The 26663-nt window shown below is 46.0% G+C and overlaps 1 protein-coding gene across 2 annotated transcripts in view; it reads right to left on the reverse strand.

Moving 5' to 3' along the window:
- The window catches only part of LOC141258843 (cytochrome P450 2K1-like), a 129645-nt gene that overhangs the window by 74787 nt on the left and 28195 nt on the right, over positions 1-26663 (reverse strand). For both annotated transcript variants that reach the window (XM_073674014.1, XM_073674013.1), the window contains exon 3: positions 1727-1889. In XM_073674014.1, coding sequence (XP_073530115.1) covers positions 1727-1889 — 163 coding nt within the window. The remainder of the gene's footprint in view (positions 1-1726; positions 1890-26663) is intronic.

Genomic DNA, 26663 nt, shown 5'->3' on the forward strand with positions numbered 1-26663 from the left:
ACCAAACACTGATGGCACCAGTACCAATTTTTCAGGTATGTGTTTAAATATGAAAGTGTGAAACATGCCTTACCAAGGTGTATTCCACACCTATCTCTGCAAATCAAGTTTCCAGATTACCATCTGTTTTCAACACTGTTAACAGCTCAGTCAGTACATTCAAAATAACATCACAGCAAGCTAGTTTTCAGTTTGCCTATATATTTCTGCAATTTATATGTGTACCTCAACACTGCCCATAAGAACTAGCTGCAATTATTTTACTGCTTTTCTGCAGTTAACCAATTATTTGCTGCAAGTTCCAATTTACATACATTTGTGCTATAAATCAAAACGCTGCAAGCCAGTTAACAGATCTTTTACTCTCTTATGTGTAACAAGACCTTTGCAAGCATAAATCAGTTGCCATTATATTGCTGCTATCCTGCTATTAACTGCATCCCTACTGGAAGGTAAAGACTTCTTATACTTCTCTGTTATTCCTGTGTTTAACTGCATCCCTCCTGGAAGAGATCAAGTTTCTAACAATCTACTGTCTCCATTTGTATCCTCAAACCTGGCTTTGTTTTACCTGGTGCCTCCTGCTCCGCTTCTCTGCTGGACATTCTGCATGCCTCACATGCCATCCAGCAAGACCCACTCTGCTGCTCCATCATCCTTGGCCCATTCTGTTCACCCTGATCTATGACTTTGAGAATCCACCTTACCAGGTGAGCCAATAACACCCCGTAGTCGTTGTGTTTTGTATGATAATTTCTTGGGACTGTCCCAGCAAAATCGAGACTCTTGACTCCATACTTTAAGTAATCTTTACATATTTTTTACATTCAAGAAAGGAAAGTTATTGTTTGCTGCATGAGATATCTACTTTTTCCCCCCTAGATCTATATGCTTAATTAGTTTTAATTTACACTTGCAACAGAAAATTCATCTCTTTTTGTGTCAGAAAATAATTAAGAAATAAGTAAGAAGACTGGTGATTAATATAGGGAATGTATTTTGTATGAATACTTATTGTCGGGCCAAAAATAAGTACACGTATGAAGCAAAGAGAAATTTAGATTAAAAACAGGGAAAGCAGAGAGAGCCTTCACAGTGGTCTAAAGCAGTGTTTCCCAAACTCCAGTCCTCACGGCCCCCCACAGGTCATGTTCTCAGGATTTCCTTAGTATTGCACAAGGTGATGGAAGTATCATTAAGGTATCAAAAATTCTCTCACTTGTGCAACACTATGGAAATCCTGAAAACATGACCTGTGGGGGGCCGTGAGGACTGGAGTTTGGGAAACACTGGTCTAAAGCCTCAGGTATTATGTCAACTGTGGTTCACCTGTAGTAAAGAAGACTGATGCTATTTTGATTTGCACCTCAATGCACTGTCAACAGGTTTGGAAGCCATGCAAAAATAAAAATTATTTTAGTTATTTTATAATATTGGTGACTTTTTCCCACTGTCTGTAAAATAAGTAAGTAAATAAATTTTTCAACTGTGACCGCCTCTACTTTAATCAGATCCAAGAAAAGCATAAATGTCAGGAATGGGGGACTTCCATCTATGATGTCCATTTTTAGATCCAATGGATAGGAGGTTGTTTTTAAAAGATTACCTCTTCAATGTAATGCAGTGAATTCATGGTGATGGTAAATTAGTAAGTTTGCATTTTAAGTGCGTGGCATAGAGGTTGGTAAATTTAGATTGTTGAACAAAGCAGAAAATAAAAAATTACCATATCCATTTGTTATGTCTTGGAATATGGGAACATGAGGTCGCTCAGAGAATTCTTCTGCGTAGTTTACAAGGGCATCCTTCACAGTCTCATATCCACAAAGTATAACTATCTTCTCACTTCCAATCTGTACACTGAACACTGGGCCATATTTCTTGGAGAGCTGTGAATAGAATGGGAATGTATTTACCATTTTCATCCACAGACAATTTAATTTTTGCATTAACATTTTTTCCTTCACTTCCTATCAATAGTGATGAGCGAATATGTTCGAAATCCGATCTTAAAAGTTACGTTCGGCAAAAATGTGGCACATTTGGATTCGTGATCGGAAAGGTGAGCATTTTAACTTAAATTAAGGAAAATCGGCAACGTTCGGTGAATAAGCGCGGGAACTTGATTTTCCTGTAACTTTAAGTGAGGAAAGGGCAGCTAGCCAATCAGAGAGCAGGAAGTGTCCACACTGTCAAGACACAAGGGCTTCGGCCATTGGCTGCTGAAATCACATGTCCTCTCTATATGAAAAGCAGCAATGTTCTCTGAGCACCATTTCATGCATGTCACTGGTCACAGACGCTGCTGCTGAAGCCTGCTCCTGTGTACGGAGAGATTTTAGCTAGATAGAAGGGCGCGTGTTTGGAAGTCAGATAGTGTAGGTAAGTCCTCTGCTGTGTACCTGTGAAATCTACATTTTTTTTGAGCAATTACTGAGATTCAGACAGAAACAGGAGGGCTCATGGCGTACAACTGTGTTGTGCACTGCTTGTATTGTGCTGCATGCACGAGTATCCCTTCAATCTATTTTTTCACCTACTAATGTGATAAAGCAAGCAAGTAAACCCTTGTAGCCCACCTTTTGATTTTGTGGGGTTGAAATTCAGCTGTCTGTAGACTGTGCAGAGCTTCTCAGTGCAGAGCACAAAAAACATTTTTTTCCATTTGCTAATATGATAGTGAAAGCTATAGTAGCCCACTTTGTCATTTTTTGGTGGGTGAAATTCAGCTGTATGCACAGTAAAAAATATATTTGTTCTGTTGCTAGCCAGACTACAAAAATTATTTTTATCTGTCCCAAACGTGATACACTCTGCTAAACGCCACCTACTGCTTTAGTGGTGTTGAATTTCAGCTGTTTTCAGAGTAAAAAATAGATTTTTTCTGTTGCTAGACAGAGTCCACAAAATATTTTTTTCTGTCACAAATGTGTTACACTCTGCTATAAGCCACCTAGTCCTTTAGTGGCGGTGAAATTCAGCTGTATGCAAAGCTTATACAGAGTAAAAAAATCTATTTTTGCTGTGACTAATGTGATACAGCAGGCTAAATCTGAGTTTGAAATATCTTGGAGCATATATTCTAAGTTATATAGGACTCATCCACAGTGAAAAAAATACTTTGTTTGGTTCCTAATGTTATACAGCAGGGGACATCTCAGTTTGAAATAGTTTGGAGAATATCTCGTATGTTATATAGGCCTCATCCACAATAAAAAAATACTTTCTTCTGTTAGTAATGCTATACAGCAAGCCATATCTTACCTTGTCATTTAGTGCCACTGAAATTCAGGTGTGTGCAGAGCTGTTGCAGAGAAAAAAAATCTAATTTTGTTTTTCTAATAGTGTGCTCCTACCACAGTATCTGAGCAATATGAGTGGGAAAAAGAGAGTTCATGGTGAAAGGGGGAATAGGCTTGGTGTTCAAGGTATAGTATACGTGGGGTAGGTGGTATTGTTAGTGAAAGACTAGTGAACCTACACCGTCATGTCCTATCCAAAGACAACTGACAACTTCTGTTACTGGACGGCCTACTCAACTCCCTTTCTTTGGCAGCTGCACAGCAATACGGCTTGTTGATAAAGGCCAAAATGAGCAGGCGCTCCAGTGGATGGCAAGCGCTGCTTCAAGTGGCTTCTCCTCTTCGTCCACCACCTAAACATCACACACAGTACAGTCCACAGAGGAGGCACCCCAATTACCCTTGCTTCCCCCTGCGTCACAGCTGTCCAACTGCCCAACTGACTGTAGCGAACCACAGATGGGCGAGTCTGTAGAACTGTTCACCCATTCTATACCATGGGCATCAGAAGTGTACTCCAAACATTCACAGAGTGAAGAGGAGGAGGAAAGCATCTGCACCAATGCCAAAAAATTTTTTAAGTTGGATTCTGGCAGGACGAAGTAGGGTCCGAGCAAGTTCCTGACACCTTGTCACCAGACGTTAACCACCGGAGAGGGAGGTGATCCTGATGAGACTCAGATACCTGAGGCTCATGCAGACTGTATTGTGCTGTCAACAAGAGGAGAAGGGTCACTCTGAGGGCGAGGAATGGGATATCACATTGGATGATGATGAGGTTGAAGATCCTACTTGGTGTGAACTCAGAGTTACACAGCTGAGTAGCTCATCTGACGAGGTGGAGGAGGAAGACGAGGAGGTTACGTTTCACCCTATGGCGCATCCTTAGCCACAACTGTGGCTGTGGCCAGCAGCGGTCGCGGGTCTGCATCTCGCAGGGGCGGTGAGGGTTGCCTAGCCTGGGCCTTTTTTGAGACTGCAAAGGATGAGTCAACCAACATTATCTGCAAACTTTGCGATAAAAAACTCAGTAGAGGGAAAAAGTGCAATAATTTGACTACTACATGCATGAGCCTTCACATGCTCACACAACATGCATTATGCTGGGAATCTCAATGCACTGAAATGCGGACCAGCGGACCTCAACAACCATCAGCTGCATCTGCTGCTTCTTCCTCCTCCTCTGTTACCGTGCCAAGTATTATCATGCAGGTCTCCCACTGCAGAACTGTCGGTTCTCTATCCGCTCCAGTGAGAGCCCGTCAGCTGTAGCAAAAGCAGACATGCCTGTTGTGTTTGTTTCACCAAGCACACCACGTTTTTCAATCCACCGTAACATCAGCGCCTACACCTCACTCTCTGTCCAGCAGTTTGTCCAGATCACTTCACTCCACCCTCTCTCAACACTGCTGCCAGCTCTCGGTCCCACAGTTGTGGTCACGTAAAAGATTGTTTCATGCTATGCATGACAAAGCTAAGAGGTTGAACTCCACCATCTACAATCTTGTGGCCGCGGAAATGCTGCCTTTCCTTTTGGCAGATACAGACGGTTTCCGAAAGCTGATGGCCGTCGCAGTCCCCCAGTTCCAGTTGCCCAGTCACCATTACTTCTCTAAGAAAGCTGTGCCTGCCCTACACCAGCATGTCGCAGACAATATCACCCAAATATTCACTAAATCTATGTTTGCCAGGGTGTATTTCACCACAGACACCTGGACAAGTAAGCATGGCTAAGGGCGTTACATCTCACTGACTGGGCACTGGGTGACTCTGGTGGCTGTGGGGACAGGTGTGGAAGGGCCTGCTCCACAAATCTTGGAATTCCCAAGGCTTGCAGAACAAACCTCTGTATTTCACACTTCCTCCATTGCTTCTGCCTCCTCCACGTCCTCTAGGGTCTCCACCTGCGCAGTCAACCTCTGCCTTAAAGAGACACGCTTTCCAACAGTGCAGAGCGAATTCACACCACCTACGTACTGCAAAACCAGGGCTCACTGCAATCAGGCAGTCTTCAAATTAATATGCCTTAGAGATCGCAGTCACACAGCTGAAGAGTTGTGGACAGCTCTCCAGGCTCAGTTTGAGCAATGGATGTCTCCAGTGAACCTAGAGCCAGGAAAGGCTGTGTGCGATAATGGTACGAACCTCGTGGCAGCCCTAGGCCGAGAATAAGCTCACACGCGTTCCGTGCATAGCTCACGTTCTCAATCTGGTGGAACAGCGATTTCTCATCCACGTTCCCAGCCTGGATAAACTGCTTCAGAAAGCACAGAAGCGATGTGCTCATTTCTGCCATTTGCATCCCTCAAGTCATCGACTTGCATCGATACAGAGGTCTTTGTGTATGACAGTTAACAGGTTGATGCCGACGTGGTGGTGCCGACATGGTGGAATTCCACTCTGCACATGTTGCAGCAACAATGAGCCCTGGCGCAGTATGTGATGTTGTATAGCCTGTGCCAACGCATCATGGACGTGGGGCATATCAAGTTTACGGAGTGGGAAAAGATTAAGGACCTCTGCACCCTTCTGCACAGTTTTGAAATGGCTACTAAAATGGTTAGCGCTGACTATGCCTTCATCAGCATCACTATTCTGGTCATCTACATGCTGGAGCAGACTTTGAATAGACTGCAGCAGGAGGTTGTTGCCACAAAAGAAGAGAAAGATGCGGAAGGGATACTAATGTCTCAAAGTACCAGACTGTCTTTACATAGGTGGATGCCAAGTTATGGTGGATTACTGCAATCGAGTGGGGTTGGTGATAACAGACAAACTGTTAGTGAAGGTGCCAAAACATATGCAGCAGCAGCACAAGTGGCAGAAGATATTTCTGTGAGTCCTTTCAAACATATTTTACACCAGCTCGTGCACCAGCACAATAGATTACAAGTCTGACATGTGGTGAACGACTGGAGAGGATGGTGCACTCCTGATTGAGTCTCCATCTGCTGGGTTGGCTGCAGTGAAAGATTTTGGTTCCTAATTCTACAATTTCTACTGTAGTGAAATTAATGCCACTTTGCTGGTGTCTGCCACTAATTTTTGGAAATGTGGAAAATTCTGACTGGGTCTCCATCTATTGAGTTTGACTGTACGTGATGAACGACTAGAGAGGATGGTGCAGGAGTATCTGAAGCTCAATATGAATACCATCAGGGAGGATTTTGACCCTTTTACATTTTGGTCTTCAAAAATGGATGAATGGCCTGAGCTCGCCTGTCACGCCTTGGAGGTTTTATCATGCCCGGCAGCCAGCGTTCTCTCAGAACGTGTCTTCAGCGCTGCAGGTGGTGTCCTGATGGATAAGCGCAGCCGGCTGTCCTATGATCTCCAAGGACGTTTGCACCCCAATAGCAGACTGTACAGACTAGACGATGTTGTAGTTTTTAGTGTGCGGCATTGATCTTGCTGAATTGCAGTCTGTGATATGGCTTCTGAGCCTGCTCTTGCTGTAGGTTTTAGGCCCTAATTTCTATTAAATGTGAACATTCCTGATTGCGTCTACATCTGCTGGGTTGGCTGTAGTGGAAGAGGTGTCTGTCCCCATTATACTACTTAAACTCTAGTGAAATTGATGCCACTTTACTGGTGTCTGTCACAAATGTTTGGAAATGTGGAGCATCCTGATTGGGTCTCTCCATCTGCTTGGTAGGCTGTACTGGAAGAGGTTTTGGTCTCCTTAACAATATGTGATGCCACTTCGGTGGTGTTAGGCCCTAATTTAGGGAAATGTGAACACTCCTGGTTAGGTTTCCATCTCCTGGGTCTGTACTGGAAGAGATGTCGGTCCTATTTACACTACTTCTACTGTAGTGAAATTGATGCCACTTTGCTGGTGTCTGCCTCAAATTTTTGTAAATGTGGTAAATCCTGACTGCGTCTCCATCTATTGGGTTGGCTGTAGTGGAAGAGGTTTCGGCCTCCATTAAACTACTTCTACTCTAGTGAATTTGATGCCACTTTGGTGATGTTAGGCCCTAATTTAGGGAAATTTGATCACTCCTAATTGAGTCTCCATCTGCTGGGTTGGCTGTAGTGGAATAGTTGTTGGTCCCCATTATAATAGTTATACTCTATTGAAATTAATTCTTTGGCGTAGATATTGTTCTCACAGGGGTACACATGATAAAATAGAAATTGGTTTTCTTTCTACCGTGGAATATAAAACAGGCTATATTTCATCTTTTAATTCTTTGGTGCAGATATTATTCCCCACACAGTGGTAATACAGACATGATAAACTCAAAATTAGTATAGAAAGCAGACTACATCTGAGCTTAAAATTCTTTGGGGCAAATTTTGTTCTCCATACAGGGAATAAAAAAAAAAGTTGAGTCAGAGCAGCTTCCTGACCATCATCCCCAGACATTGACCCCTGGGTGGGGGGGGGGTATCCTGAAGAGACTCAGATACCTGAGGGTCATGCGGACTGTTCTGTGCTGTGAGGGCAAGAGAAGGAGGAGGGTTACTGTCATGGCGAGGAATGGGATAACACATTGGATGATGTTGAGGTTGTGGATCCCACTTGGTGTGAACCCAGAGGCATGCAGCTGAGTTGCTCATGTGAGGAGGTGGAGGAGGAGGATGATGAGGAGGTTAGGTTGCATCCTGCGACGCACACACAGTGATGCAACCGCGATGAGCATTGCATCCTTAGCCAAAATTGTGGCTGCCAGCAGTGGTTACGGGTCTGCAGCTCGCAGGGACGACAAGGGTTGGCTAGCCTTGGCCTTTTTTGACATTTAAAGGATGAGTCAACTCACATTATCTGCAAACCTTGCAATAAAAAACTCAGTAGAGGGAAAAAGTGCAATTATTTTATTACTACAAGCATGAACCTTCACATGCGCAACTGACATGAGTTACATTGGCAATCTCACTGCGATAAAATGCGGACCTCAACAACCATCAGCTGCACCATCAACCGCATCTGCTGCTTCTTCTTCCTCTGTTACCATGCCAAGTACACTGTGTGCAGAATTATTAGGCAAGTTGTATTTTAGAGGATTATTTTTATTATTGATCAACAACTATGTTCTCAATCAACCCAAAAGACTCATAAATATCCAAGCTTATTATTTTTGGAAGTTGGAGTCGGTTTTTTTAGATTTGGCTATCTTAGGAGGATAACTGTTTGTGCAGGTAACTATTACTGTGCAGAATTATTAGGCAACTTAATAAAAACCAAATATAATCCCATCTCACTTGTTTATTTTCACCAGGTAAACCAATATCAGTGCGCAAAATTTAGAAATAAACATTTCTGACATGCAAAATCAAGAAACAAAAAAAATTGTGATCAATATAGTCACCTTTCTTTATGATGACACTCAACAGCCTTCCATCCATAGATTCTGTCAGGTGCTTGATCTGTTTTCGATCAACATTGCATGCAGCAGCCACCACAGCTTCCCAGACACTGCTCCGAGAGGTGTACTGTTTTCCCTCCCTGTAGATCTCACATTTTATGATTGACCACAGTTTCTCTATGGGGTTCAGATCAGGTGAACAAGAGGGCCATATCATTATTTTTTCTTCTTTTAGACCTTTACTGGCCAGTCACACTGTGGAGTAGTTGGATGCATGTGATGGAGCATTGTCCTGCATGAAAATCATGTTTTTCTTGAACGATACCAACTTCTTCCTGTACCACTGCTTGAAGAAGTGGTCTTCCAAAAACTGGCAATAGGTCTGGGTGTTGAGCTTCACTCCATCCTCAACCCGAAAAGGTCTCACAAGTTCATCTTTGATGATACCAGCCCATGCCAGTACTCCACCTTGCTGGCGTCTGAGTGGGAGTGGAGCTCTTTGGCCTTTACTGATCCAGACTCTGGCCCATCAAGGGTCACTCTCATTTCATCAGTCCATAAAACCTTTGAAAAATCAGTCTTAAGATATTTCTTGGCCCATTCTTGACGTTTTATCTTATGTTTCTTGTTCAAAGGTGGTCGTTTTTCAGTCTTTCTTACCTTGGCCATGTCCCTGAATATTGCACACCTTGTGCTTTTTGATACTCCAGTAACATTGCAGCTCTGAAATATGGCAAAACTGGTGGCGAATGGCATCTTGGCAGCTTCACGCTTGATTTTCCTCAATTCATGGGCAGTTATTTTGCGCCTTTTTTGGCCAACACACTTCTTGCGACCCTGTTGGCTATTTGCCATGAAACGCTTGATTGTTCGGTGATCATGCTTCAAAAGTTTTGAAATTTCAAGACTGCTGCATCCCTCTGCAAGACATCTCACAATTTTGGACTTTTCAGAGCCTGTCAAATCTCTCTTCTGACCCCGTCAAATCTCTCTTCTGACCCATTTTGCCAAAGGAAAGGAAGTTGCCTAATAATTAAACACACCTTATATAGGGTGTTGATGTCATTAAACACCCCTCCTCATTACAGACATGCACATCACCAGATTTACTTAATTGGTAGTTGGCTCTCAAGACTATGCAGCTTGGAGTAGGACAACATGTATAAAAAGTATCATGTGATCAAAATACTCATTTGCCTAATAATTCTGCACACAGTGTATTGTCACGCAGATCTCCCACTGCAGAACCTCCAGTTCTTTAGCCACTCCAGTCAGGCTGAGTGAGGGCCAGTCAGCTGCAACAGAAGTGGACATGCCTGCTGTTTTTGACGATCTCAGAAAACGAGCACACCACAACTTTATCAATCCATTGTAAGTTCTCCGCCTACATCTCACTCACAGTCCAGCAGTTTGTCAAGTTCACCATACTCCGCCCTCTCTCAGCCCAGCAGCCAGTCCTCAGTCCCGTAAAAGATTGTTTCCTCCTACACATGACAAAGATAAGAGGTTGAACTCCACCATCTCCACTCTGTTGGCCATGGAAATTGTGGTGTCAGGCCTTAATTTTTTGAACTGTGAACACTCCTATATGGCTGCTTTTTTACTGAGGAAATAACTGGAGAACCTGGGGGAAACCCACACCAACACAGAGAGAACTACTTGCAGATGCTGTCCTTAGTGGGATTTAAACCCAGGACTTAATCGCTGCAAGGCTGTAGTGCTAACGACTGAGCCACTGTGCTGCTCTCTCTGTTCTCCCGGCTCTGATATATAACATGTTGGAGAAACTTGCACTTACTGCCACTCAGTGGCTTCAGCTCCTTTGTGAGAGACTAATATTTGGGCAGCCAATCAATCTACCAAATAAAATTCCTGAGAAGGAAATTGTGGTTGGCTTCGGTTCTGGAACTGGGTGCACTGCTAATACAATATCATTGTGCCATAATTCACTGGAAATATTATAGGCTGGTTGGAGACTAGCTCATTCCCACAGAAAATTACCAGCAGTAAGCTAAGGAGATGGTGGCCTCTATCATCATAAAGGAGTTAGCTTGTTGTCTAGGAGACCCACCACCGCTGCTGTCTGCCTTGTGAACATTGTGTTGAAGGATGCACCAGTTGAGAAACTTATGTTGGATTGTGTTGAAGCTTGAAAGGTGTCACGGGTTTCCAGAAAGTTTCCAGGAGGAGCCAGAAGATCGCAGCGTCTGACTTCTCCCACTCCTGCACTCTTTAGAAGCCTTTCGCCTTCATATTAATCAGTGCAGGGGTTATTCTGCTCAGTTGTGAGCTCCTGGAAGCTTACTGTGATTTAGGCTCTCAGCAAATTTGTCCCGTGCATCTCAGCTACTGTGTAACGCTGTACCCCAACACATTAGACTGCCGCCTATCATGGAAACCTTGAAAAGGAAGCTGAATACCCACTTCTTCAGGCAAGCGTACAATCTACGGAAACCCTCGCTTCATCATACCGCTGCACAACTAGCTGTACCCTGACCTACTGTACCCTCACCTTTCCCTTGTAGATTGAGCGCCCTCACAGGCAGGGTCCTCTCTCCTCTTGTAGCAGTCGGTGAGTCACCGACAGTGACCCCTTTTCACATGTAAAGCGCCACGGAATAAATGTCGCTGTAATAATAATAATAATAATTGAAGTACTTGTACTCTGAGTCAATTGATGGCATTTTTTCAGGTGTCTACTCCTAAATTGATGTGTTTTGGCAACTTTTGGGCCCATTTGAAGGTGTTGTATATGACGCGCCCCCTGGGCCAGTGCTGTTGGGAATACCCGGAGCCGGATCAGATGGAGGTTGTAGTCTCCGAGTGGCTGTGACCCGGTCCGTGCCCAGGGTGTCAAGCTCAGTGTGTGGCAGTCCTTACTGATGTTACTAAAGTTCTTTATGTCGACTACGCCACCCGTTGAATTGCGGTCAATACGGCCGCCGCTGCAGCAGGGTCCGCTGAGGCTGATGATGTATGTGCAGCTCAGGTAGTATAACCCCCAACGGGAGGGGTATAGCCTCAGGGGGTCAGTTGCAGAGGATGGGGGTTGTGGTGGTGCAGCGAGGATGGAAATGAGACTCAGAGTCGGGCTGTGCAGTTCAGGGTTTGTTTACTTACTGCAGTTGTTCTGGTCACTCCGGCCTTAAGTGACCACCCGAGCCGTGCTGCGTCCACCAGGTCCTGGACTCAGCCAACCCCCAGGTGATTCTGGAGCGTGGTCCTGAGCTCTCTTTCTGTCCTGTCCTCTTCTCTGGCCTTCCCCACCAGGGATCCACCTATGTCCGGCTCCCTCGGGCCTCTTGGTGGTAAACCCTTGTCTCTGGGTTCCCTGACCCTATTCCTGGTCTGCCTTCCGGGTGGATTTAGTGGGTGATCGTGGCAGATCCTGCCCACGACCTCCGGTTCCTGGCTAAGGTGTGCTGTAGCCTCTGCCAGCTTGGGATCCGGTACCCTGTTGCCAACTCTTCACCCTCTGGTCTAATTTGGGCTCTTGGAGTTCCTTCTTTCTCCCCCTCTGGGTCTTTCTTTCTCCTCTCTCTCTCTCTTGGCCTTGGAGCTGCTCTTCTCCTCTGCTCTGACAGACTGACCTCACTCTGCAAAAGACTGACCCTGATCTAAGATGGTTCCCACCTTATATACTCCCTCTATGTGTGAGCTCAGGTGACCAGCACCCAATGAGCTCCTAGCTTTACCCAGGCTGCTCCCCCTATCTGCCCCTACACTACTGGGATGTTCCACCCCCCCTCCCACTCCAGCCAGGAACAGACACTGTCGTACCTGCACATTTCTCTAGTGGGAGTACCATCGGTCTGTTCCTCGGAAATGGGATGTGTGTAGTGCATGCAGCTAACTGAGCTCAGCTCCACACTCCATCCTTACCCGGGAGTGGAATATCACACCTCTGGCTGAGGTGCAATACCCCTGTAGCAGCCGAATCCTCAGGGTGCTACATATATGCAGAATTTTTGGCCTCCCATTGAATCCTATGGCGTTCAGTAGTGTTCGGCAGCACGGTGGCTCAGTGGTTAGCACTGCAACCTTGCAGCGCTGGGGTCCTGAGTTCAATTCCCACCAAGGGCAACATCTGCAAAGAGTTTGTATGTTCTCTTCATGTTTACGTGGGTTTCCTCCGGGATCTCCGGTTTCCTCCCACACTCCAAAGATATACTGTCTGTAAAGCGTTTGGATACCTAATAATGTTTGTTGAAAGGCTACAGCACTACTAACCAAAAAGCTTTTAGGCTGTAGCCACTTCTGTAACCATCACAGCCATGCCAAAAATTAGCATGGCTGTGATTGGCCAGTAGAGATGAGCGTTGTTCTACTCGAACTGTTCGCCAATCTCAAATTCGAGCTGTTTTGGGCTGTGTTCGAGCCGTTCGGCGAACACAAATAATTTGAGAAAAATTCGGCTGTTCGAGGTTATGTTCGATAACTGTTCGTGCACCAAAATCATAACTGGATTTTTTCTCTGTAATGATGAAAATTAATGTTAATACGCAGTTTGAGTGTACAGCGGGGTGGGGGGAGGGGCAGGGGATGGATCTCTGCAGGAGCAATGAAGATCTCCATTTTTTTTTTCTCTTTCCCGCATTTACAGTGGGAGGTGCAATCTGTCAGCCTATCAGCAGCGCACACACGGAGCGAAGTGCTTTTTTTCACACAAGCAAGGGCATGTGTCATTGGCAGTGTATGTCACATGTCCTTGCCCTATAAGACCAAGCCATTTTCCCCGTCGCCACCATTTTCTCACTGCTGCAGCTGCGTGTTAGACGGCACCGCTGTTGCTGTGTGCGCTATACCTTGTTAATTTCAAGCCAATTTTCGCACAAATCTACAGATAGCTTGGGAGTAGGGAATAGTTGTGATTGCAGTCCTTTTAAGGACTAGGTTACAGCATTTCCTACGACTTTTATCAGGCAGGTCTGTGCTCTTAAATAGATAGATTGTGGGAGTAAAGACTAATTGTAATTGGAGTCCTTTTCAGGACTAGGTTACATCAGTTCCTATCAGTTTTTGCCAGGCAGGTCTGTGCCAGCGCTGTGCAAGTTTTTTTCACAGCATTTGGCTGAATCTAGCAAAGCTAATCCTTTTTGGCCTATTGCAGAGTGTGTTAGTCAGTGGAGTAGCCTATCTGTGTTGCAAGATATACCACCTGTGTATAGAATACCAATTTTTTTACTGCACCTAGTGAAGTAAAATCTTTTGGGCATAGCATCATTCTATTAGTCCATCTATACTGACCTCCATCAGGTTGCAAATTGAATATAATTTTTTTCTGCATCTACCTCTGAAAAAATATTGGGCGTCTAGCTGTGTGTGGGACTTGTTCTATTAATCCATCTATACAGACCTCCATCAGGTTGCAAACTGAATATATTTTTTTCTGCATCTACCTCTGAAAAAATATTGGGCTTCTAGCTGTGTGTGGGACTTGTTCTATTAATCCATCTATACAGACCTCCATCAGGTTGCAAACTGAATATATTTTTTTCTGCATCTACCTCTGAAAAAATATTGGGCTTCTAGCTGTGTGTGTGACTTGTTCTATTAATCCATCTATACAGACCTCCATCAGGTTGCAAACTGAATATATTTTTTTCTGCATCTACCTCTGAAAAAATATTGGGCTTCTAGCTGTGTGTGGGACTTGTTCTATTAATCCATCTATACAGACCTCCATCAGGTTGCAAACTGAATATATTTTTTTCTGCATCTACCTCTGAAAAAATATTGGGCTTCTAGCTGTGTGTGGGACTTTTTGTATTAGTCCATCTATACTGACCTCCATCAGGTTGCAAACTGAATATATTTTTTTCTGCATCTACCTCTGAAAAAATATTGGGCTTCTAGCTGTGTGTGGGACTTGTTCTATTAATCCATCTATACAGACCTCCATCAGGTTGCAAACTGAATATATTTTTTTCTGCATCTACCTCTGAAAAAATATTGGGCTTCTAGCTGTGTGTGGGACTTGTTCTATTAATCCATCTATACAGACCTCCATCAGGTTGCAAACTGAATATATTTTTTTCTGCATCTACCTCTGAAAAAATATTGGGCTTCTAGCTGTGTGTGGGACTTGTTCTATTAATCCATCTATACAGACCTCCATCAGGTTGCAAACTGAATATAATTTTTTTCTGCATCTACCTCTGAAAAAATATTTGGGCTTCTAGCTGTGTGTGGGACTTGTTCTATTAGTCCATCTATACTGACCTCCATAAGGTTGCAAACTGAATATAATTTTTTTCTGCATCTACCTCTGAAAAAATATTTGGCCTTCTAGCTGTGTGTGGGACTTGTTCTATTAGTCCATCTATACTGACCTCCATCAGGTTGCAAATTGAATATAATATTTTTCTGCATCTAGCTCTGAAAAAATGTTTGGCCTTCTAGCAGTGTGTGGGACTTGTTCTATTTGTCCATCTATACTGACCTCCATCAGGTTGCAAACTGAATATAATTTTTTTCTGCATCTACCTCTGAAAAAATATTTGGGCTTCTAGCTGTGTGTGGGACTTGTTCTATTAGTCCATCTATACTGACCTCCATAAGGTTGCAAACTGAATATAATTTTTTTCTGCATCTACCTCTGAAAAAATATTTGGCCTTCTAGCTGTGTGTGGGACTTGTTCTATTAGTCCATCTATACTGACCTCCATCAGGTTGCAAATTGAATATAATATTTTTCTGCATCTAGCTCTGAAAAAATGTTTGGCCTTCTAGCAGTGTGTGGGACTTGTTCTATTAGTCCATCTATACTGACCTCCATCAGGTTGCAAACTGAATATATTTTTTTCTGCATCTACCTCTGAAAAAATATTGGGCTTCTAGCTGTGTGTGGGACTTGTTCTATTAATCCATCTATACAGACCTCCATCAGGTTGCAAACTGAATATATTTTTTTCTGCATCTACCTCTGAAAAAATATTGGGCTTCTAGCTGTGTGTGGGACTTGTTCTATTAATCCATCTATACAGACCTCCATCAGGTTGCAAACTGAATATAATTTTTTTCTGCATCTACCTCTGAAAAAATATTTGGGCTTCTAGCTGTGTGTGGGACTTGTTCTATTAGTCCATCTATACTGACCTCCATAAGGTTGCAAACTGAATATAATTTTTTTCTGCATCTACCTCTGAAAAAATATTTGGCCTTCTAGCTGTGTGTGGGACTTGTTCTATTAGTCCATCTATACTAACCTCCATCAGGTTGCAAATTGAATATAATATTTTTCTGCATCTAGCTCTGAAAAAATGTTTGGCCTTCTAGCAGTGTGTGGGACTTGTTCTATTAGTCCATCTATACTGACCTCCATCAGGTTGCAAACTGAATATATTTTTTTCTGCATTTACCTCTGAAAAAATATTGGGCTTCTAGCTGTGTGTGTGACTTGTTCTATTAATCCATCTATACAGACCTCCATCAGGTTGCAAACTGAATATATTTTTTTCTGCATCTACCTCTGAAAAAATATTGGGCTTCTAGCTGTGTGTGGGACTTGTTCTATTAATCCATCTATACAGACCTCCATCAGGTTGCAAACTGAATATATTTTTTTCTGCATCTAGCACTTAAAAAATATTTGGCCTTCTAGCAGTGTGTGGGACTTGTTCTATTAGTCATCTATACTGACCTCCATCAGGTTGCAAATTCAAAATAATTTTTTATCTGCATCTACCTCTGAAAAAATATTTGGCCTTCTAGCAGTGTGTGGGACTTGTTCTATTAGTCCATCTATACTGACCTCCATCAGGTTGCAAACTGAATATAAATTTTTTCTGCATCTAACTCTGAAAAAATATTTGGCCTTCTAGCAGTGTGTGGGTCTCATTGTATTAGGCCATCTATACCAAGCTCCACCAGCTTTTCAATTAATAATAATTTTTCGCTGCATCTAGCCCTGAAAATAATTTTTCTTCCCAATAGTGGTAGCAATAGAAATATGGGACGCGCTCCTGGCTTACAAAAATATACGCTTCATAACAAAAAACACCAGCTTAGCGCACTGCATTAATAAGATGGCATCATCGTCTCTCCCAGTGCTAGGCCTACTACCCAGGCTAGCATTCCTGTGCCTAAAACACAATGTATGGGTCCGCGCTTGCCACTATGCTGAGGGGTCTAAAGCTGCTGCTAACGCTTTATAACAATTCAATTGGCAGATTTTCACAGAGCTCTTCCACAATGCCCACCCATCGGGACAACAGTTGCCCACCTTCCCTATGGGATCTAGTGGCGAATAGTTGATGCCATTAATCAGAGCGTCAGTTGCCCCGTCGACGTGGCAAGCATACGGTAAGGCATGGGAAGAGTGGACACGACTAGTAGCAGGCAGACGGGTTGACCAATGTGAACAAGCCAGATCACAAGTCACCATAGAATTTCTCCACCAGCTAATGATGAGGGGCATATCAGGGGCGTCAGCGCAGCGGTGTCTGACCGGAGTAGCATTTCACTTCCAACTACTGAATTGGGTAGATGTGACAAAGATTCATCATCAGACAATCCATAAAAGGGTGGAAAAGGGGTCAGCCAAGTCAGAAGTGTAGACGTCCCGTCCCGTGTCACTAAAACTGATTTCTCACATCATATCCCTAACACCATTAACATGACACTCACAATTTGAAGCAACACTACTGTCTACTGCATTTGTGATTGCCTTCTTCGGGGCGCTATGCATAAGCGAATTAGTCCCTCAATCCAAAATTAGCACCAGTGGAGGCTTATTACACCAGGACGTAGTCATAGGCAATAATGCAATACGTCTACGCATACACAAATCGAAAATGGTTCCAGCGGGCAGGGGCACTTGGGTACTTCTACAACCCACAAACGGTACACTGAGTCGGGTAACAATAGTAAAACCATATCTAACCATCAGATCACAAAGTAATTTGTTCCTATCACACATTGATGGGACGCCATTATCAAGATACCAGTTCCAAGCTATATTTAATAAATGCATAACATCGGCAGGGAACCACCCCAAAGATTACGGGACACACTCATTCCGCATAGGCGCGGCCACAGAAGCAGCAAGAGCAGGACTGTCAGAAACGGAAGTTCAGAGGATAGAGAGATGGTGATCCACGTGTTTGGCAAGATACATAAGACCGGACTTGTTATCCTAACGTGGTTTGTTTCTTTTACAGGTGACGCTAAGCCAACAGTGTGGGTGATAGGCCACTCGCATATATATTGGGCAGATTAAAGGGCGAAAGTCCGCCCAGGCGGGAGGAAATTAGAGTTTCATAACACATATTTCAACTGGAGAGGTATTAGAGGCCTGCTATGGCCACAGGTACTAATGGAGGTAATCAAGGTAGGGAGAGAGGCAAGATGTCTGGTCATCTTAGTTATACAGGCCGGGGGAAACAACCTAAGTCATCACAAGAGCGCATAACTAATGGCAATAATGAAACTAGACACTGAGCGCTTCAGAGAATTTTTCACAAAACTAGCTATAGTATGGTCAGAGATTGTGCCGATAGCGGTATGGCAAGGTGCGCGAGACATCACGGCCATCGAACGGACAAGGCGGGTAACAAATATTCGGATGGCAAAATTTAGAAGAGACAGAGGCGGTGTAGTGGTACGACACCGACAACTGGAAGGAGATAAAGCAGGCCTCATACGGCCCGACGGTGTTCACTTAATGGATATTGGACTGGACATATTCCTGTCAGGACTCCAGGACGGAGTGGAACAAGCGTTAAGAGTGATGGGTGGGGGTCAGAGTCCTGCATACGAGTACGCAGGATCCTCCGTGGCCTGGAAATAGAAAGGACATGTTGGAGAGTTACACTTGTTGGCCAAGTTGCCGGAGTGGAGACCCAGGGCATGCTGCAACAAGCTGAATTATTTAAGAAATAAAATGTCTTTCTAATGGAATGAGTATAAAGAGTTAAAAAAGCTGTGACCGATCCTCACCCATCCAGTTGTAAGAGTTACATTATTGTATTGTCAAGGAAAGGGGGGCGGTAGGGGGGCTGAGCGTCTGGGTTTGGTTGGGGGTCCCCACAGTCTGCCTAGGCTAGATGCATTTAAAAATTCTTATTAGATACACAGGCGGTGCAGCTTGCTTCGCAGCTGGGCTACTACGCCCAAAGTATTGCCTAGGCTAGATGCAGTTAAAAATTCTACGCTGACTAGCAGACACTGAAGATTTGGAGCAGACCTCTGAGTAAACAGCTCTTCAGACTCAACCATCTGTGTTACCCCAAGCCATAGTGTATGTAGTTTCTTACAGTTAAAAGGGGGAGGGGAGCGACCCAACCCACCTGGAATTGACGATGCCAACGTCACGTAAGACACAGCAAGGGGACTCCAAAAAGAGTTTCCATTTTTTCCCAAAATTGTGGCACAGACACCACTTAACCCTAGAACGCATACCTGGGGCCTCGCAGTCCCGCCCTGTTAATTGTTTTCTATTTTCTGCAAGATTACTTTAGTTAGAATTTTGAAACTCTAGGTATTCTTCATGTATATAGTTGTTTGTCATTTGAGTTTGAGTTATTCAATGTTATTTGCACACGGGCCTAAAAGGCCCCAGGTATATGAAAGTGTAGATTTTTATGGTCATGCGTTCTAGGGTTAAGTGGCATCAATTGCCCCACAGTTGCTTAAAACGGTTGGTGAGGTGATATTACCAAATCCTCAAGCTTTTAGCCTCCCAAGGATAACACAGGATTAGAAAAGTCCTTGCGAATCCATGATTTGTTCATCTTTATGAACGTGAGTCTGTCTACATTCTCAGTGGACAGCCGCGTGCGCTTATCTGTCAGCACACCATCAGCAGCGCTGAACACACGTTCAGAGAGAACACTGGCTGCAGGGCATGACAAGATCTCCAAGGCGTGAGTGGCGAGCTCCGGCCATTTTTCCAGATTGGAATACCAAAATGAGCAAGGGTCCAGTGACACAGTCATGGCTTCGATGTTCACTTGGAGATACTCCTGCACCATCCTCTCTAGGCATTGACTATGTGTCAGACTTCTTGTCTCCTGTGGCCTTGCAAAGGATGGTCTAAAAAAGTGGTGAAACGATTTCACAAAATTGCTGTTACCAGCAGATACTGTGTTACTGTTACGGTTTGAGTGATGAAGACTCGACAGTCCCGCGGTTGGCAAGTTAGAACTGTGAGATTCACTTCGTGCACCACTGGTGTTTTGTGGAAAAGCACATGTAAGATTCTGCAACAGCGTCTGCAGATACTCCTGCATGCGTCAATCCCTTTTTATGGCAGGAATTATTTCGGCAAATTTACTTTTGTACCGGGGATCTAAGAGTGTGGCAACCCAGTAGTCGAGATTACTTCGAATTCTGCAATCTGAGGGTCATGTTGCAGGTAGTGCAGCAAGAAGGCACTCATGTGTCTTGCGCATCCAGGAGGACCAAGTCCTTGTTGTGTTGGTAGCGAGGTAAGAATCATGCTTCTTTCCTCTGCCCTCTCCCCCCAACCTCGCACAACAGAAATGTGATCAAGGTCTCCCTCATCTGATGAGTCTTCCATGCCCATCGCCAGTTCATCCTCCACTTCTTCCTCGGCTCCTGCACCTTCCTCAACAGTTTGGCTGCTACCATGCGCCCTGTTAAATCCCTCTGCCCCACCCTCCCATGCCTGCCTCCTTGGTGCTGCCAACCGTCTGGACCTTGGAGATGTTATCCCTTCCGCATACGACTCCTCCTCTACTTCCTCCACCTCCTCTTGTCCGACCACCTGACTCTGAATTCTGTTTAATGTGTGCTCCAGCATGTAAATCACCGGAATAGTTATGCTGATAATGGCATCGTCGTCAGCACTAAACGTCTTCGTCGCCATTTCAAAACTGTGCAGAAAGGTGTGTGGCGCCCCTGAGGGTGCAGTCACCACAGAGTTACTGCATCTCACCCAGAGGTGTGGTATCTCACCCTCAGGTAAGGAAGGCGTATGGCTCGGGACCCTAACACCTGCATCCAACACATACCCGCAGTGGGGTTAGGGCGAGATTGCTCCTAAGGGAGAGCACAGTCCTAGGTCCCTAGCTGGTGGGAGGATCCTATGTAGTGGGTGCATAGGGGAGCAGCTTAGGGGAGCACATGACAGGGAGAGTATAAATAGGAAGCCATCTTAGAAAGAGCAAGCCAGTCAGAGGAGGAAAAGTGACAGGAGCAGAGGCTCGGCATGAGCTCTGCTCCGGAGGCGGGCCTAGCCTGGGAGGCCCAGGACTGAAGGAGAGAAGAGAGGAGTGGTAGCAGGAAGGCTCCAGGAACCGAAGGGACCCTAGGGCTATGGGCCGTGCAGAAGGCCACCTGTACTCCCGCTGCTACCAGGAGGTAGAGGGGTCAGGCCAGATAAGGGGAACCGGTCCCTCAACTAGAGGAGAAACAGCAAGGCTCAACTAGAAACCGGAGGCTGCAGCATTTCATGTACTGCAGGCAAAAGTCCACACCAGTCTCACTAAGAAGGTAGCCACATAGGACCCAGGGGACGGAACACAAGTCGCCCGCCAAGGCCCGAGGATACCGGATAGAAGTGTCACTGGGTGTGAGGTGCAGGGAGAGGGCCAGAGAAAGGACACACAGAAGGGGGTCCTGCTAAGTACTCCGGAGCTATCTGGGGGTGGACTGAGCCCCTCACTGAGTACGCACAGCACGACGGGTGAGATAGCTCTGGTACCTGTAATCTGGACTGCAACAACTGTGAGTAAAGATCTTGGGACTGCATCACACGGACTCTGTGTTCATTACTGACTCCCTGCACTACAACCACCATCATCCACCCACACTGCCCTGAAGCTACACTCTTCCTGTGGTGAGCAATAATACCATTGCAGCAAAACCACCAGCTTCAGAGGACTGTTCCGCAGCGGCGGCCCCTTTGGCCGCACTCCACAGGTGGCGTAGTCGGACATTATAAAATCCATATATACAAATTACCGTTGGATTGACCGCCCTGGGTAACGGACCGGGTCACCGCCACAGTGACTACAACCCCCAGCGTCTACCGGCCCGGCTCCGGGTACCCCACGGCCCAGGGGGCGCGTCAACTTCATAGGTCCCTGATCTGAGACCACTCCTGCTGTGTGATTTGCCCCACCTCTGGATCTCGTTGGCCCAGGCTATACGTCAGAAACTATTGCACCAGAGCTTGTCGGTGCTGCCACAGTCGCTGCAACATGTGCAGAGATGAATTCCACCGTGTCGGCACATCGCATTTCAGCCGGTGAACTGGCAGGCCCAACGACTTCTGTAGAGATGTAAGTCGTTGAGCTGCGGGATGCGAACGGCGGTAGTGAGCACACAGCGACCGTGCCCTCTGCAGAAGGCCATCTAGTCCGGGATAGTGGGCTAAAAATTTATGGACAATCAGGTTCAACACGTGAGCCATACAAGGCACGTGTGTAACATTGCCCCGGCGAAGGGCCGCACCCAGGTTTGCAGCATTGTCGCACACGGCCTTCCCTGGTTGCAGGTCCAGTGGAGACAACCATTCATGAAACTGGGTCTCCAGAGCTGACCACAAGTCCTCAGCGGTGTGACTCACATTTCCCAGACATTTCAAAGTAAACACTGATGCCGTTGAGCCCTGCTGCCAGCATAGTAAGGAGGTGCGCAGTTAGAAAGCAGGTGGCATTACCAGACAGGCTTTGGGTGCAGGTGGAGGACCGAGAGGAGGTTGAGGAGGCAGAAGCAGTGGAGGAACTTCTAGATAAAGAGGATTGACGTACAACTCACGGGGACGGCAAGACTTGGACAGCAGCCCCTTGTCCTGCTGTCACCATAGTTACCCAGTGCCCTGTCAGCGACATGTAACGCCACTGTCCATGCCTACTCGTCCAAGTGTCTGTGGTGAAATGCACCCTGTCACAAACAGAGTTTCTCAAAGAAGCGGTGATGTTTTGTGCGACATGCTGGTGGAGCGCAGGCACACCTTTCTTTGAGAAGTAGTGCCGACTGGGCATCTGGTACTGGGGCACTGCGACGGACATAAGGTCTCAAAAATCCACTGTGTCCTCCAGGCGGAAAGGCAGCATTTCTGTAGCCAACAGCTTGCAGATGGTGAAATTCAACCTCTTACCTTTCTCATGGCTAGGAGGAAATGGTCTTTTACTTGTCCACATCTGAGGGACCGAGGGCTGGCTGTTGTGCTTTGACGGGGTTGAGCAGGGTGTCCCTGGCAAACTGCCCGTCTGTGAGGAAGATGCAGGCGGACATGTTAGGTTGCCTTGATCCAAAGGTGGTGCTCTCGATGTCAGAGAGCTCTCAACACCAGCAGGTGTTTCCACTTCCCAATGAACTGACGACCTGCCAATCACACTGGCTGTTGCAGGTAAAGAGGTGGCAGGTCTGCGTCCAAAAACATGTGTGACTGCTGTCCCCCCAGTCACAGAGGATGAAGAGGCCGCGGATGCACAAGATGGGGCAGACGGTGGTTGGCCCAGCCTGCTAGGCCGCATTGTAGCACAGTGAGCTTCCCACTGCAACTTATGCTTCATATCCATGTGACGGTACATGCATGAAGTACTCAAACTATGGATTTTTTGGCCTCTACTTAGCTTTTGGTGACAAATATTACAGATAACACGAGTTGGGTCATCCTTATCGATCTGAATAAATGCCCAGGCTATGCAAGGCTTAGAGCCCATGCGCCCTGAAGAGCCACTACGACTTGTGGTCAGAGGCGGAGTTGTGGTTGAGGATGCAGTTGTTGACGTGCTTCCAGTACTCCGTCTCTGTCCAGGAAGGCGCAACCTAACCTCGTCGTCACTAGCATCTGTGACGCCCCGCTGCGCTTGGTATCACAGATCCTAGAAGAGTGTATTGATGGAATCCTCCACAAGAGGCCCCCATAAACATTCACACATCTCCACCTTCCACCTCAGACCAGCAGAGGGAGCCCATTAGGGATATAAATAGGGAAGGTGGAGCTAGGCAGTTCAGTTCCTCTGAAGAGTTCCTGCAGTAGAGAAGCCTAAGAGAGGTCAGTCTGCAGTGGAGCTCAGTCTAGTCTAGAGAACTCAGTTAATAGTTCAGCAGTGGAGCACGAGGCTCCTGCTAGCTAGATTCAGGGAGCCCAGATAGAGCTTAAGGTGTGCCGGCGTCATAAGATCGGTGAAGCGCGGCAAGCTGCCGTTAGTGTATATAGCCTATTGAGGGCCCGAGTAGGCCGAAGGCGAGTGGCGAGTTAGTACATAAGGGGCAGAGGAGCTTAACCAGCTCACCCCGAAGCATTTACCGGACACCGGATCCGAGCTTACCGGGATCTCTTTGACCCAGTAAGGCATAACCGGAATCCCTGGAGAACTACAAGTCCCAGGATCGCTAAGGTGCTGATACGTAACAGAGCCAGGAGACGCTTAGGCCCCGCATACTGGGAGTGTGAACTTCAAGAGAAGGCCCTACCACAAGGTCAGTCAGCGCAGGACAGAGACAAAGTTAGGCCTAGCTCCAGGCAGGTCAGAAACTTACTGCGCAGAGGCAAGAAACAGGAGGCCCTACACCCGCTCATTGGGGAGGATCCTGATATGCACCCTTCACCCTACAGTGCTCCAGGATGTGCCTGAATTTCCTCCAGTAAAAGGTACTGAAGTGACTACCGTGTCCGTTTCCGTTCTTGCTCTGACCCAGCTGGGTCTCGCCTGTCCTGCATTCCCCCTGCATACGCTGCCCTGAGACCTAGCTCCACCTGTGGGGAGCTATACCATCGAGCTGCCTTATCACGGGCCTCAGTGGACTGCTGCAGCGCTGGTGCTTCTCACCAGATACCACAGGTGGTGTCACAAACTCTTATAAAATTAACAATTATCCACCCTTTTAAAGAGTGACCCCAGGGTACGGGCCAGGGAGCCGACCACCGCGACATCCCAAAGGCCAGGCAAAGGCCCGGGTGACCTCATCGACTAGCTGACTGTGGGTTGACAGTAAGTGGGATCTCCAACCTTGTCATCATCACCCTGTGTGTTATCACACCCGTCGTCCTCAAAGCCAACCTCTTCCTGCCCTGACCGAAAAGTCAAGTTGTCGCTCCAATCAGGTATTTGAGTCTCATCATCGTCTTCATCATTGTCTCCACCAACAGGAGTTACAGTTTGGGAACGAGGGTCTACATTATGCTCAGAACCTTCTTCATCTGGTCCTGGATCCGACTTATAAAGATTCTGGGCATCAGTGCAGATCATTTCCTCGTCTGGATTAACAGAAGCTCTGGAGCAGACCTCCGTTTCCCAGGCTATAGTATGAGTAAACAGCTGTGCAGACTCAACCATCTGTGTTACCCCATACTCAGACGGGCAGCTGGAGACTTGGGAGCTGTGAGGAAGCAAGTGCGATTGGGGTGACACCTCTGAGGACTGGAGTATTTGTGATGTTGAAGTTGAGGTGGAGGAGAGCCCACTTGAAGGAGCACTTGATATCCGCTGAAGCACCTGCTGTTTTTGTGCCTCATCAGGAATTTGTAGCAATGGGCGTGTCCGTAACAAAGGGATCGTATCACATTGTCCACGAAAAGAAGTCGACATGTTAGTTTGGCTGGAAGATGGTCTTTCTTCTGCAGATGTTACTCCCCCCCCACCGCGGGGGGCTCGACCCACCAGCGGACAGGCACCAGTATTAGGAGAGGGGGGCTGGCCGTCAGGGTCCACCGCGGCTCTGGCACAAACCCGGCGACACGGAGGTGGCACGGGCAGGAACGGACTGGCCATGTCGGCTTCTCACTTTTTGGATTTTAGAAGGGCATGACATGCCTATATCTGTGTCTCCCCCTCCTTTTACTCCTCCACCTCTTTTATTTTCGCATGACTATATGTACTTGTCACTTTTCCATTTGTTAGTTATGTCTTCTGAGCAGTTTGTCAGCTTTTGGACACCTTTGAAGGTGTTTTCTATGTGTTTCTATGTGTTTTTGTTTGCCTGCCATTGGTTTTAACGGTGTTCGAAGATGTTCGACGAACAGTTCGACGAACCGAACCGAACTCGAACACTACGGGGGTGGCTCAACACTATTGGCCAGCACCCCACGTGACCTGGCCTGTATAAATGTCAGATCACTAGGGTCAACGCCATTTGCTCCGATTAGTGTAAGGACAGGATGCGGCTGGAGTGAGGAACAGTGTTAGACTTTGTGGGTATGCACTCTGCAAAAAAGCCTTTGAGTGTACTCTGTGCCCATACTATGCCTTTAAGCCTCTGTGTACTCTGCACCCTTTTCTGTGGGAGTACTGTGTAAAAAAGCCTCCATGTACTCTGACGCTGTGTCTGTGTCAGTTGTGGGCCTAAAAATATAATTATACTCTTCAGCTGTCTCGGTATGAGTAGTGTGCATAACCAATTTTTTCTACTCAGCACCTGTACTGTGCATAAAAACAAGTTTTAAATTATCTGTACCAGTGTCTGGTAGCAATGTGCGTAAAGATTTTTTCTACTCTGCAACAGTGTCTGTGGTAATACTGTACCAAAGAGCCTGTCTTTGTACTCTGCACGTGTATCTATGGGAGTATTCTAAAATAAGCTTCTGTGGGGGTACTCTGCAAAGCAGTCTCTGTGAGGTTACTCTACAAAACAGCCTATGTGTGTGTACTGTGAAAAACTGCCGTGTTGCATGTACCCTGAAAACAGCCTGTGTGGGTGTACTCTGCAAAACACCCTCTAGTTATTTTTTTCTTTTTCTTTTAATTTGGAGAGGCCCCAAAACATTGTGAAGGGAAAATAGAACAAAAAACTGCGGTGGAGTCTAACAATGGCTGGGTGCAGCTGGTATACTTCTTTATTCAGTCAAAGGCACGGACAAGTCCTGAGTAGAGATGAGCGTTGTTCTACTCGAACTGTTCGCCAATCTCAAATTCGAGCTGTTTTGGGCGGTGTTCGAGCCGGTCGGCGAACACGAACAATTTGAGAAAAATTCGGCTGTTCGAGGTTATGTTCGATAACTGTTCGTGCACCAAAATCATAACTGGATTTTTTCTCAGTAATGATGAAAATTAATGTTAATACGCAGTTTGAGTGTACAGCAGGGTGGGGGGAGGGGCAGGGGATGGATCTCTGCAGGAACAATGAAGATCTC

The sequence above is a fragment of the Phyllobates terribilis genome, unplaced genomic scaffold (genome assembly GCF_046119375.1).
Source record: "Phyllobates terribilis strain yellow unplaced genomic scaffold, ASM4611937v1 Scaffold_3__8_contigs__length_932513732, whole genome shotgun sequence".
Classification (NCBI taxonomy): Eukaryota; Metazoa; Chordata; class Amphibia; order Anura; family Dendrobatidae; genus Phyllobates; species Phyllobates terribilis.